This window comes from Scophthalmus maximus, chromosome 11 (genome assembly GCF_022379125.1).
Source record: "Scophthalmus maximus strain ysfricsl-2021 chromosome 11, ASM2237912v1, whole genome shotgun sequence".
In the NCBI taxonomy this organism is placed as follows: Eukaryota; Metazoa; Chordata; class Actinopteri; order Pleuronectiformes; family Scophthalmidae; genus Scophthalmus; species Scophthalmus maximus.
In genome coordinates this window covers 17,253,097-17,265,608 of record NC_061525.1, presented here as the reverse complement: position 1 = coordinate 17,265,608, position 12,512 = coordinate 17,253,097, and the positions used below count along the sequence as shown (strand labels likewise).

General features: G+C 44.1%; 1 protein-coding gene across 6 annotated transcripts in view; it reads left to right on the top strand.

The window, feature by feature from the left end:
• hip1 (huntingtin interacting protein 1) overlaps positions 1–12,250 on the top strand; it is a 43,236-nt gene extending 30,986 nt beyond the window's left edge. For 3 of the 6 annotated variants that reach the window (XM_035622303.2, XM_035622307.2, XM_035622308.2), the window contains 16 exons: positions 650–652; positions 1,013–1,207; positions 1,374–1,521; positions 1,660–1,746; positions 3,026–3,088; positions 3,790–3,897; positions 4,871–5,007; positions 5,132–5,242; positions 5,421–5,479; positions 6,638–6,731; positions 7,629–7,729; positions 7,930–8,035; positions 8,265–8,388; positions 8,560–8,621; positions 9,331–9,448; positions 9,544–12,250. In XM_035622303.2, coding sequence (XP_035478196.1) covers positions 650–652; positions 1,013–1,207; positions 1,374–1,521; positions 1,660–1,746; positions 3,026–3,088; positions 3,790–3,897; positions 4,871–5,007; positions 5,132–5,242; positions 5,421–5,479; positions 6,638–6,731; positions 7,629–7,729; positions 7,930–8,035; positions 8,265–8,388; positions 8,560–8,621; positions 9,331–9,448; positions 9,544–9,554 — 1,527 coding nt within the window. In that variant the 3' untranslated portion in view covers positions 9,555–12,250. The remainder of the gene's footprint in view (positions 1–649; positions 653–1,012; positions 1,208–1,373; positions 1,522–1,659; positions 1,747–3,025; positions 3,089–3,789; positions 3,898–4,870; positions 5,008–5,131; positions 5,243–5,420; positions 5,480–6,637; positions 6,732–7,628; positions 7,730–7,929; positions 8,036–8,264; positions 8,389–8,559; positions 8,622–9,330; positions 9,449–9,543) is intronic. The other 3 variants (XM_035622304.2, XM_035622305.2, XM_035622306.2) reach the window with 3 other exon arrangements.
• The last annotated feature ends 262 nt before the right edge of the window (positions 12,251–12,512 follow it).

Genomic DNA, 12,512 nt, shown 5'->3' with positions numbered 1-12,512 from the left:
GCCAAGCTGATGTTTATAACCTTCATAAAAACACAGAAGCACAGTGAAATGTCATCCAAACAGCTGCTTGTGTAAATGGGAGTTGTTTGGTTCCTTACATTCTGTCAGTGGCCGAGGATTTCGTATTCTGTGTATCTGTGAGAAAGTGAAAAAAAAAATCTGAAATATTCCTAAAAGGAAGATTGAATGATATAAAAAAGAGAGCTCCCATTAAAGGATTTCATTGCCGCAGTGACGTTTTGACCTGTACTGTAGTTCCGTACTGTGTTCTTGTCTCATTTTTGGGGGGCGACAAATTGAATGATTGAAATTTAAAAGGTCATTAATTGACACTTTTAACCCTCACAATCCCTTGCACTCCCTCGCTGATGGATTGTGACTGCTCCTCGTAGCTCTCATCTGTCACTCAGCCTCCCACTCCTGTTGTCTAAAAGCTACTACTTCATCAACTCTGTCCTCCTCCATCTCTCTAAATCTCATATAGCCCTTTTCACACACAGCAGCCCCACAATCCATCGCTTCTGTATCATGCCTCCAGTGTCCAGCTCTCGCTTGCTCCTGACATAAAAATCACATTCTTAACGATTCTGTTTTCTCGTCCGTCTCTCAACATTTTCTCCTCCTGTGTCGGACCTGCTTGGCACCACAGGCTGTAAGTCTTTCACCCGTTCTATATGCACACGCCTCGTCATTTGAGTCCACTTCCAAAATGATGAATGTCTGAATATTTGATTTCACAAACCTAGAGTGCACAGGATGTGATCTAACTTCACTCTGTTGTTTGTGATTGATTGTTGCATTACAGCCAAGTTGTGCAACCAGACAATATTGTTATAATTACTGGCTGCAGATGTTTTTTTTATTGTGAGGTTGGAGCACCTGTATTATACCACATCCTGACATGTCCTGACAGCTGCGTATCATCCCAACCACGTCCTCCCGTCTGCTCATTGTCCCTCGTCCGTCTCGTCTGCATTCCTTCATCCCTCCGTCTTTTATTTCCCCCGTGCAGTCGAGCGAGGTGCTCAGCACTCAGCTGGCCGCCCTGCAGTCTGAGAAGGCAGAGCTGGTGCAGTCCTTGTCGAAGGTGGATGCGGAGCTGGCCGCCCAGGGAGAGGAGCTAGAGCGAGTCCAAAGCTCACTGGCGACTGAGAGGGAGAGCGGGGTGAAGACGGCGGAGGCCCTGCAGAATCAGCTCAACGAGAAGGTGAAGACTTGTCATTTTCCTAATTAACTATTTTAATAAGCTGTAAGAAATCGAGCAGCATGAGGTGACAGAAACGCCAAGATCTGCTGTGACCATTTAATAGTTTCATTCTCTCTTTAAATGGTGCGGCAAGTTCAGCCTTGTCCCTGTGTGTTTGCGTCCACAGGAGAGCAGGGAGCAGGCGTTGGAGAGTCAGCTGGTGGCGGCTCGCTGGTCCAGTCTGCAGGGAGCTGTGGAGGAGGCAGAGAAGATCATCCAGGATTCGCTGGCTCGGATAGATGACCCGGCACACATCAGCTGCACCAGCTCCGCAGGTCGGGAGCTTTAATTCTACAACAACGCAGAACAAAAATGAGCTCCGACTCGCTGAGGGAAAACCAATTAGCACTGTGCTGTGTAAGGTTTGTGTGCACACGCTCATGTTTGTCTCGTCTCTTTGTCTATCTCGGCAGATTACCTAGCATCCAGATGTCAGGCCTCTTTAGACTGTATTGACCGACTCCATTCGGCCGGCGATGCCTTCATAGCTGACAACACAGGTGAGAGGAGTTTACCTTTTTGAGGGCCACACAAGGGTGTAATTTAATTTTTTGTTTGTTTTTAAAGAGTGTGAGTGATGTCCTCAGACACCGTCTATATTAAGATAGCTAATGTTACGTTACGAATACTCAAAGTAAGATCATGTTGGAATATCAATATCTCTTTGTTAATGTCGCTCCCCATAGAAGCTGGCATTGTTGAATTGCTGTGTTATTTTTTAACACAGTCAATCCACCAAAGACTCAACGCATTGGAAATAAATCCACGGTCTGCAGCCCTCCTCAGCAGCGACAGCTGCCCCAGCGATACTATCGCCTAAACTTAGGACTAATTATTGAAGGCGGTATTGATAAGCTCTGACGTTTCTCTGCACAACCTCCTCTGTTGTGTCTGGGCTGTGCTCCTCCAACTACGCTGATTAGTGCAATAAAACCTTTGCGAGTAAAAAGCCACCGCTAGAAACGATCTGAAACGATAGCTGGCTGTGTGTACTGTAGTCTAACTGTTTTCTTGCCACGTATCTTAAAATGTGTCGCCGCTGGCTGATACAAGACAAGCCCCTCCTCCCTCTAACAGCGGAACCAGCACATGGCTAATTAATATGCAAGTCAATGAAGTGATTGACAACAGAGGACAGGAGGAAGGACTGATACGGATTGTTCTGTTTGGGCAGCGACCGAAATAATGAGCGGATAATATCAAGTGTGATGATAATGTGTAGATTATCCTTTGCGCATTAAGGTAGTATTGGAAGGTGTTGAGCAATCCATTGATATATAGTTGTTGTTCTGTTTTTACACATTTTATTTTGGCTCATTCAGCTAAATGGGCAGGAAGTGATATTTAGTGTGCACTGTGGGCAGACCAGCAGGTGGTGAAGGGGCCTCTGTGTCATTGCAGACAGAAACTGCTTTCAAGAATGGCACATTTAACTTTTTAGGCAACAAAGGATCATGACTGAAAGAATTTTGATTTTTTTTAATCTGTTGGCGACAATTCCCCCCCCCCCCTGAAATCAAATTTCAAAAGCAAAAGATTTGAATAAATATCTGTGAAATTCAATTTCCATTGTCATACAACTATTTATACATTCAGGTGACACCATTTTAGCAATACGTTATTCTGAGAGCCCAGTTTGTTCTGAGAACCCCCCCCTCCCAGATGTATATAAGATGAGTGGCACTGTTGAATTGCCGTGTTATTTTTATATGTTATTTCAAACGTTCCACCACTGACTCAACACATTCATTTTGAAATAATCCATTGTCTGTAACTCAGCAGGGACAGCTGGCCCATCAGGCGATAGGCAGGGAGCAGGGGATGCATGTAGAAAGAGGAGAGGTGAGTGAATTGTAGAGTGAAGCAATAGGACACGAGAGGCTGTGATGTGTCACCATTGTGCTACGGCTTTTGTCCAATCAGTGACGAGTGTGTATGTGTAGTTCTGAAGGCATGGTACCATCTCCAGAGTGGTTTTACTCTGCACTTTTTTTGCCTATAGTGTGATTCTATATATTGATCCATTTCATCACTTTTTGCTGTATTTTGCTCAATAAAATACTTTGTTACAACCATCCATTTCATGAAGGGGATGTTCTACCTCGGGTTGGGGTATCCGAAAAACTGAAACCCCTGTACTGTACCTGGGCCTGTCTGCTCAAGTTGAAGATGGGAGGTCAAGAAACTCTGCAATAACATTTATGACAATGATGCAAGATTTTGTGTGCAGGCCGGGGCTTTAAAACGTGAATTTCGTCATTCATGTGCTCCTGGACACTGCCAATGAAAGTGTGACACCTCTTTCCAATATTGGCATATTAACAAGGAGCCAAGACAAAGCGCCAGCTGTGATGGGCATGTAAAAAATTGAAAACGCATACACTTGTGTGTTAGGCGCTTGTTGTCATAATAGGAGCAAAACATTTTTAATAGCTGACACCTCCGATTTGGGGTGCGGAACTAAGTTTTCCAATTATTCTGATATCCGGTGTGTGTGAGAGTGTGTATATTTTTCATACCAATTTGTCTTTGTCTTTTTGCAGGTGTGTCTGAGCTGCTACGAGTGGTGACCCAGTGTGGTCACCTGGTGGGAGACACCATCGTTCAGGGTAGTGCCACCTCCCACATGGTGCCTGTGGAGCAAGCTGACGGTAAATGTTTATGAGTGTGTGTGTGTGTGTGTGTGTGTGTGTGTGTGTGTGTGTGTGTGTGTGTGTGTGTGTGTGTGTGTGTGTGTGTGTGTGTGTGTGTGTGTGTGTGTGTGTGTGTGTGTGTGTGTGTGTGTGTGTGTGTGTGTGTGTGTGTGTGTGTGTGTGTGTGTGAACAGAGTGTAGTCTCCAGGTCTCCTGATGTTAATCTTTGGGCGAGTCTGTCTGCCCATAAATGTACACGTTCTGACAGGTCTGTGAGCACCTAAAGTGTCTCATGTATCTGAACGTCCTGCAGCAGCATTTGCATTGTGATAAGAAATGCCCCTTTTATAATAATCATCTCCTCAAGCTCAGCAAAAACTTGCATAATCAGAACATATGCTGACTTCAGACAGAAGTAATGTCTGCCCTTGAATTTGTTCTCTTGGGAGACGTAAGCAGCCTAAACATGCCCAAATATAATGAGGCTCTGGTCAGCTCAGGTCTTATTACAAAAAAACAAACATGGAGAATTGAAACTGGGTCGGACTGATGCTACGTCTGTAGCTGCAGCTCTGGAAATCGATGGCGAGTGCTTTGCAATGAGCCCGTGTGTCCATACATTGCAAAAACATTTAATTGAGCTTAATTGAGCTTTTAAAATCCTGTGTACAGTTTAAAGCACATCAGCTGGCCGCCCTGCACCTAAAAATGGCGGGCCGACAGCTGCTGTGGAGTTTTAGTTTCTCCCGACCTCATGTCAGAGTGGCTGTTATTAGACGCTCGGCCTGAGGGGACGTCAGTAAAATGAACACTACAGCTGCAGCCACTAATGGCACTCCAACACATCAGAGATTGGAGGAAACGATATGGTATTTTCATATCAAACTGAGTGTAAATTACAACAGAAATGTGTTCTTTTCAGTGTGGGTTTCTATATTTTAAATGTCAGTTGTTTGGGTGATAACACATGCATCCTCCCTGTCCTCGTCAGCCCTGTCGGAGAGCGTGAAGACGTGTGGGGCCGAGGCTCTGGCTCTGCTGGGACGGATGAAGCAGCAGGACGGACTGGCTGCGGCCGACGACGGCAAACTGAAGGCAGTGCTGGAGGCCATTCTGGCCACTGCCGAGGTTTGAGACACAGAACGGGTCACACTGTTGCCAGAGTTGCTGTGTGATGATTTTTGTGACGGGTGCCGCCCTTCCCGCTGTAACGTTTGACTCGAGTCTCTCTTGTGGGTTTTAACTTTTTCAGAAGCTGCGTCCTCGGGGTTTGGAGCTACAGCAGGGGGAGCTGGGAGATCTTGTGGAGCAGGAAATGGCTGCCACTTCTGCTGCGGTGGAGTCAGCTGCCGCCAGGATAGAGGTGCTGAAGAGTGTGTGTGTGTGCGTGTGTGTTTACAATAGATGTGACCATCTGATGGCAGACGTGTATGTGCGTGTGTGTGCATGTTGTTCTTTGCTTGCTGTGTGAAAAAAAACATTGCCCCCTAATTCAGTTTAAACTTTTTCTCTCCTTTGTGCCTCTGTGTGTTTTCCAACAGGAAATGCTCAACAAGTCTCGAGCAGTTGATACAGGAATCAAGATGGAGGTCAACGAGAGGTAAAACACACAGATTAGGGCTGGGATTGAGCGCTGTCTGTAACAACGTGCGGCCCGCACCAATTTTTGGGGGGTTTTCAATCAACAGAGGCCGGACACACAGTACCGACAGCTAGCGGACCGTGAGGAAGTATTCACAGATTTTTTTTTACAAAAAAGTGTATTGGTTGAACATCGCCTACTGCCCCTTGAAGTGAATACCTGAAGCGTCTTGAATCTAAAGCTGCTCTCAGATAAAATCTGCGGAAGATTCATGGCAAGCGAGTGGGCGCCCGATCCCTCGCCTGAATGTTCCAGAGGTTTTCCTGCTGCCGTGAATGCATCTGACTCGAACAATCTCCTGCTGCGTTTTCTGTTTTCTTCATGTTTGAACGGCAAACAAGTTTCTGGACAATATCCGCAGCTCGTGTCTGAAAACAGTTTAAATTAGTTTGAAGAGATCGCAAGAGGATCCACCCTAAAAGATCACCTCAATTACAGAGGTGTAAAAGATATCACACTTTGCCCAAAAAGAAATACAGCTGACCCAAAAACAAAAAAGTTTCTCTCAGCGGCTAAAAGCCAGGAGAGCAATGACTCTCTCTGTGGTGAAAGAGAAATGACTTGTGGCTTAAAAATCTGAAGATTTAGGAAGTGGTTCATCTGATTAAAAAGCAAACATTACAGCAAGCCAAGCCTCTCGCTCTTTGTTTGTTTGAGAGATGACCACACAGTGTCACAGATGTAAACGGTAGCAAAGAAGCGGAGATGTTTTTTACATCGGTTATATGATATTTCAGTGCATCTGTCTGAAGCCGGCGAACCTTACATTTGTTTCTCCAGTATCTTTTCTGTAGTTTTTAACTTTTTCTTTCTCTAAACTGTTATCAGGTTATTGATGTCTTGCACAAGATGGGCTTATGTGCTGCAAACAGCTCCAGACGTTCAGGAATCTCCTGATTACATTATCGGACAGACGCTTGGCTCTCTGCTCCAAACTCCACAGGAATTTGTTGCGTGCACATAAATCTTGACTCAACCAGCCAATGCGAAGCTGCTGCATGTCTGGTTTGATGGTGTTATTTCTTTTGGACTACAAACCTCAATCGCTGAGCAAAGTGGAACAAACGAGTTTCATCCAGGATACCTGAGGCACCTCTGCTCTGTCGCCCCCCGCAGGATCTTGGCCTCGTGCACGGAGCTGATGCGGGCGATCAAGGAGCTGGTTCTGTCTTCCAAACACCTGCAGAGGGACATCGTGGAGAGCGGCAGGGTGAGTTACGCTGCCGCTGTTTCTTCCTGAAGTAAACAGCAAGGAAGAGCTTTGTGTGACTGTTGACAGTTTGAATTAGCAGCATCATTTCTTTGAATATAAGATGTGACCTCTGCAAACCAGTCATATTATAATTAATCTTTTAATTGCTGCATTTCAAATTCACAAATTTTAATTCGCAGGTCGACAAAGCCTAATTTTTGGTCTGTTCTATTTAGATTAAGTTGCACGGTCCAAGAGAATTGTACTGTTTGCTTTATTTCAAATTGAAATACTGACTATGGAGCTTTGGTGATTATTTGATTGTTCCAGCTTCTCCGATGTGAGAATTTTCCAGTTTTTCCTCAAACCAGTCAACTTTATTTATGTAGCACATTTAATATGACGACAAGCATAGACTGGATGTGCTTTGAGGTAAAAAAGCAAAGATACACGACACAAACATGACTTGTTTAACACGAGATGAGAGCATATAAAATAAGAGAATATTACCGATATAAAAACACAAAGCAAAAATAAATAAGTGAAAAAGTAAAATAAATGAAATAAGAAAATTACTGATAAAAAAATAAATGAAAAACAAACTTTTTTTTTTAATTCAATAAATATAATGTATAGTTATTATATAGGAAAGTGAAAGAGAGACCTAAGCGCCTGGTGCGTAGTCAGTGAGCATGTCAGTTGTATATTAATCCCTTTCATTGATTTAAAAGTAAACTAGAGTAAACTTAAACTTTTGGTTTTGGACAAATTGAATACCTATTATCTTGTTTCATATTCAAATAATGATAAACAAACTAATATTTGATCAAAGGAGTTGTGAGATACAGCCTCTGTGTTGTTGTTTTTTTAAAGTGTGCCACAGTTTGGTGTAATGTATCCTCTTTTGTCCACCAGGGGGCAGCCTCCATGAAGGAATTTTATGCCAAGAACTCCCGCTGGACCGAGGGGCTGATCTCTGCCTCCAAAGCAGTGGGATGGGGCGCCACGGTCATGGTGTGAGTACCAGTCCTCAGCTGAGTATCTCTCACTCACAGCAAAGTGTGAAAGTGCTCATGGGTCGTGGAGTTGGATGTGGAAAAAAGTGTTTTGCAAGAAGCTGTGATCACTCTTATGAATCTTAAACTTCCATAAAGGATGAGAGAAATGAGGAAGGACAAAGTTACCTTTGAGTTTATTTTGCACTGCGTCGTTCCAGGGATGCTGCTGATCTGGTGGTGCAGGGCAAAGGGAAGTTTGAGGAGTTGATGGTGTGTTCACATGAAATAGCTGCCAGCACTGCACAGCTAGTAGCTGCCTCTAAGGTGAGCAAACTACTCAAAACTGTAGTCTCCACTCTCCCTGTGAAGAAAACTGGGGCAATAGCCCTTTTTAATTTCACAACTGTATTGGCAAGAATAACTGTGACTGGATGATTTAAATTGATTGGTATTTGCGGAACTAATACAGCTGGCGGAGCGCGGGTGTAAGCAGCATTCCCATGTTGTAGATGTCATGTCTCTTGCCCTGTGTTCTGTTCTCCCCTCTCATCAGGTCAAAGCAGACAAAGACAGCGGCAACCTGCACCGTCTGCAGCAGGCGTCCCGCGGCGTCACACAGGCCACCGCCGCTGTCGTGGCCTCCACCAAGTCTGGGAAGTCCCAGATTGAAGAGAAAGGTGAGATGAACGCCTTCACTAAAGTTAAATTAGCTTGACAGTCATTGATATGTCCAGATTTTGATTTCACAAAAAACTTAATTTCTCACTAAAAGTCAGATAGCACGTTTCTGTTTGACCCTTGAAGTTGACTGTCAAAACAAGTTTTCTCCTTTGGTTTTGTGTTTCCAGACACAATGGACTTCTCCAGCATGACTCTCACACAGATCAAACGACAAGAGATGGATGCACAGGTAAACAACAGGATACAACATACATGCAAAAAAATAAAAGTCTTAAAATATTCTGTACGCAGAGAAGGAAAAGTAACTCTACTCTTTTTTGTGACTTTCATTGGAAACGAGAGAAAAACTCTTATTCTTATTGATCGGGAAGTTGATATGTGAGTTTGGAAATCAAATTTCCACATCTGAAGTTACTTTGTATTTTAACTATTGAGGAGCTGAATATATGTCTGTGTTGAAGCTCTGCTCCACTCACCTTCTAAATGCTCACAAATACAGACGGCCCATTGTAAATGACAAACGACTCCTATTTAAAAAAATGTGTATTTCACAAGCCTTAACTCAAGCCTGTGTAAGTAATGACAATTAATGCACACACACACACACACACACACACACACACACACTCAAATGCAAGGGAAATTTAATAAATGTACAGGCAAGAATTTCTTTACTGCTCCCCAGTGTAACCACATTTAGCCTGGACTACATTTCTGTGTATAAAAAAAGAATACTTGATTGAAAATCAAAATTTGCCTGTTATATCTTAGTGAAAAAGAGAATCTAACGATGCAAAGGTTGCAATTTTTTTCCAAACAAGTTTTTTTTTTAATAGTAAAAGTCTCCATCCAATTATGTTCTGTGTAACTAAATCCGTGTTTATAATTGTGGGATTTATGTGGTTTACGAGGGAAATGAAGAGTGCGTGTTTCCTCAGGTCCTGGTTCTGGAGCTGGAGACTCGCCTGCAGAAGGAGCGCGAGCGTCTCGGCGAACTGAGGAAGAAGCATTACTTGCTGGCCGGGGTAGCAGAGGGCTGGGGCGACAATGAGGAGGGTGAGGATAAAGGGGGAGCCACTGCACAATGAATATCTCTTCGAAGATACTGAAGTGAAAAGGACTAACATCTGTCTTTTCGGTCCTTTCCACAGGCACAGGTTGAGACCGGTCCCCTCTACCCACTCTCGCCCCCTTTCGCCACCATAAGACCGGCTTCTGTCTGCCTCTTTTTATTTATACACACACTTTTCAGTCGCGTTGTCCCTTGTTTTCTTCCTCTTTTCTCTTTTTTATTTGTTTGTTATCTAAGCCAAATGAAAGGGTGCTTCTTTTCTAAACCTGCTTGTCCACCCATGTCCATTAAGCTTCCTTGAAGGACAGCACCAGGGGCTCAACAGAGGGGGGGTTGTCGGATGTAGTAAGGAGTGGGTGGGCGGGGGGGGGGGTACAGTGCAGCCCGACTTCACAGCCTCATGTTCCCCCTGCCTATCGCCCAGGACTGTGTCGGTGAAAAGCGGCGGTGAAGTTGATCCGTTCGGCCGAGTATTTATTGTCTTCTTCTTCTGCTTCTCTTTCGTCTTCCTCCTTGGTTTCTGATAAACGAGGAGTCGCAGCAGAGAGGATACGAGCACAAGGATACACTGCACAAAGGGGCGAGCTCTCAGCAGAAAGAGGGCCGAGCCCAGCCCTCCGAAGTCATGTCTCTGTGTGACGCAGGTGGCGTGCATGCTCCGCTGCTGAAACTGGTGTTCTTGGTCTACGTTGCGAGCTCGTGGCGCTGTGGGAGCCTGCGCTGCCCTCTCCATCCGTCGGTGCAGTTTGACGTTCTCCTCCTCCCTAGTTTCTGCCCGTTCGTTTCTCACTGTGAGTTATCACCGCGTCAAGTCCGTACCGCTTCACGAGATGGTTCACTGGACTTTCTGCCTTTCACCTCTTCACCGTTGTGACGACCATGACTGTTAACATGAAGCGAACCTCCTTTTTTCTTTTTCACCATATGATTTTAACAGATGCTCGCCTGGAAACAGGAACAGGGCAGTGTTGCTAAAACCCTAATGACATGGGGTCATTTTTGTCGTTTCCTCTTTTAAAGTTAGTAAAGGAGGGTAGTGGGAGGAAACTCTCTCTTTTAAAATACAGGGAAAAAAAGTCACAACACTTTGAGGTCTGCGACTTTTCCCGGTTGTTCGCAACAACAGTTCAAATCTGCCAACAAACCCCAGAGTTGATCAAATAAGTTGGCAACCCCTTCTTGGTGCATATTTTCAGTCGAGCAGCACCGCGACAAGCCTTTCACGGAAGCAGCAGCAGCAGCTTCGGAGGCATAACTGGGACCCTGGCACACAGTGAACTGGTAACATTGTCGTCTTCTGACAGATGGCACGTATCCGTTCCTCCTGGAGACGTAATGACCCTGCCAGCAGGACGACTGTGCTCCTGGTGAGGATGGTAATCCAGTTAGGGTACCGCAGGAGACACGACTGCCGGGGGCAATTACAAATCCTTAAATTGTTTGACATCTTCGAATCAAGGTTGAATGTTCGATTATAAGCGTTCGAGGCCATCCCACTGCACAAACCTTTGTTCATGAAATGTTAAACATTTACATGCCTCCTCAAATACCCTGCAGGATTGATGGTCGACTGCAGTTTTATAAATCCTTCACTAACGGTGGGCACTGCCAGCACCACAGTGGAGCCCGACGTATGCAGTGCACAGACTGCAGTGTTTCCAATAGCTTCCTCAAGACCAAGTAGCTGTGTGTATGAACTCAAAGCCTTTAACTGTTGGAAATAACATTTTGTTTTTCGTGTCATGGCATCAATTTTTGCATCGCTCCGAGTTAAGGATTCAGTTTAATTGAATTAGGGATACAAAATGGTGCCCACCATTGCCACACATGACTAATATAAGTCTTTATTTCTTCTGTACGAGGTTGTTATCTAACAGAATTTCCTGCTGAGACTGATGAACTGACTTTCGTGTTGTTTCCAGTGGACTATGAGAAGACTGACTTGTATGCCTTTGTGTATAAAAACCACAAGATGAGAAGGCGTCCATTTTGAACCCAACACCTGATCTCCTCCTTTCTGTTTGATGATGATGGTGATGATTTTCTTGGAGTTTGTCTTTCCCTGTCTTAACATACTTAGTTTTGACGCTCCGCCTCAGCCGTGTAGCTCTGGAAAGTTGTGACACTGGGTATTTAACAGACACTGGTCAAATAGTATTTGCCAATAATTCTTAAAAACCAAAAAGGAAAAAGGTTTAACACACTTGGAACAGCAGATGGTTAAATCACCAAAAAATGATTATGGAACACAAATATTTGTTCCCATTCGACAGCACCCATCTGCTGCACCAACTAGGTTAAAGCAAAGGGCAAGTATTGGTTGCGGTACTGTTGGCTACAAGTCTTTGTACTTAACAATTCATTTAGCAGAGTTCTGTTACTTCTCCCACACATGAGCTAAACAATCGCTGATTTCATTAGGAAAAATTGGAATATAAAAACAAAAATAAACCATAGAAGGAGGATTCATACACTTTTGATGTTATCCCAAGTGTCTTGAATGATGAAAGCACCTTGAGTGATGTTAAGCTGTGTTTTTTTCTTCCCCCCCAGATATTCTTTATTAACCTCCCTCGCTCTTTGTGTCTTCTCTCTCTCGGGTCTGTGTCTGTAGTGCTACCAGCTCAGCCAGCCTTTCAAACTGCCTCACACTGTAGTCAAAGAGAAACAAATACTCCCATAGCAACAGTGAAATATGTCTTTGTATGATATACTAAAACTTTGTTGGTGGGTTTGTTTTTATTTTTTCAGTTTTTAAAATAAATATTTCAACTCGTTAATACGGACCAATGTGGGACTGTGGTTTTTATTTCATGTCGAGACAAAGCAGCTCAGCGTTCAGCGATGGTGAAAAGAGTCAAGCGGGAGATGACGAAAACCTCTTTTCAGATAATTCAGCGATGTTTTCTTCTTCCTCTGCGTAGTATCAGTGGAAAAGTTTGAAGAATTAATCCTCTTACCTGCTGATGCAACATGCAGTGGGGAAAAAAATCCTTTTCAAGAAGTTAAATACATAATTGCATCACTTCACCTTTATTTGAGGAGATC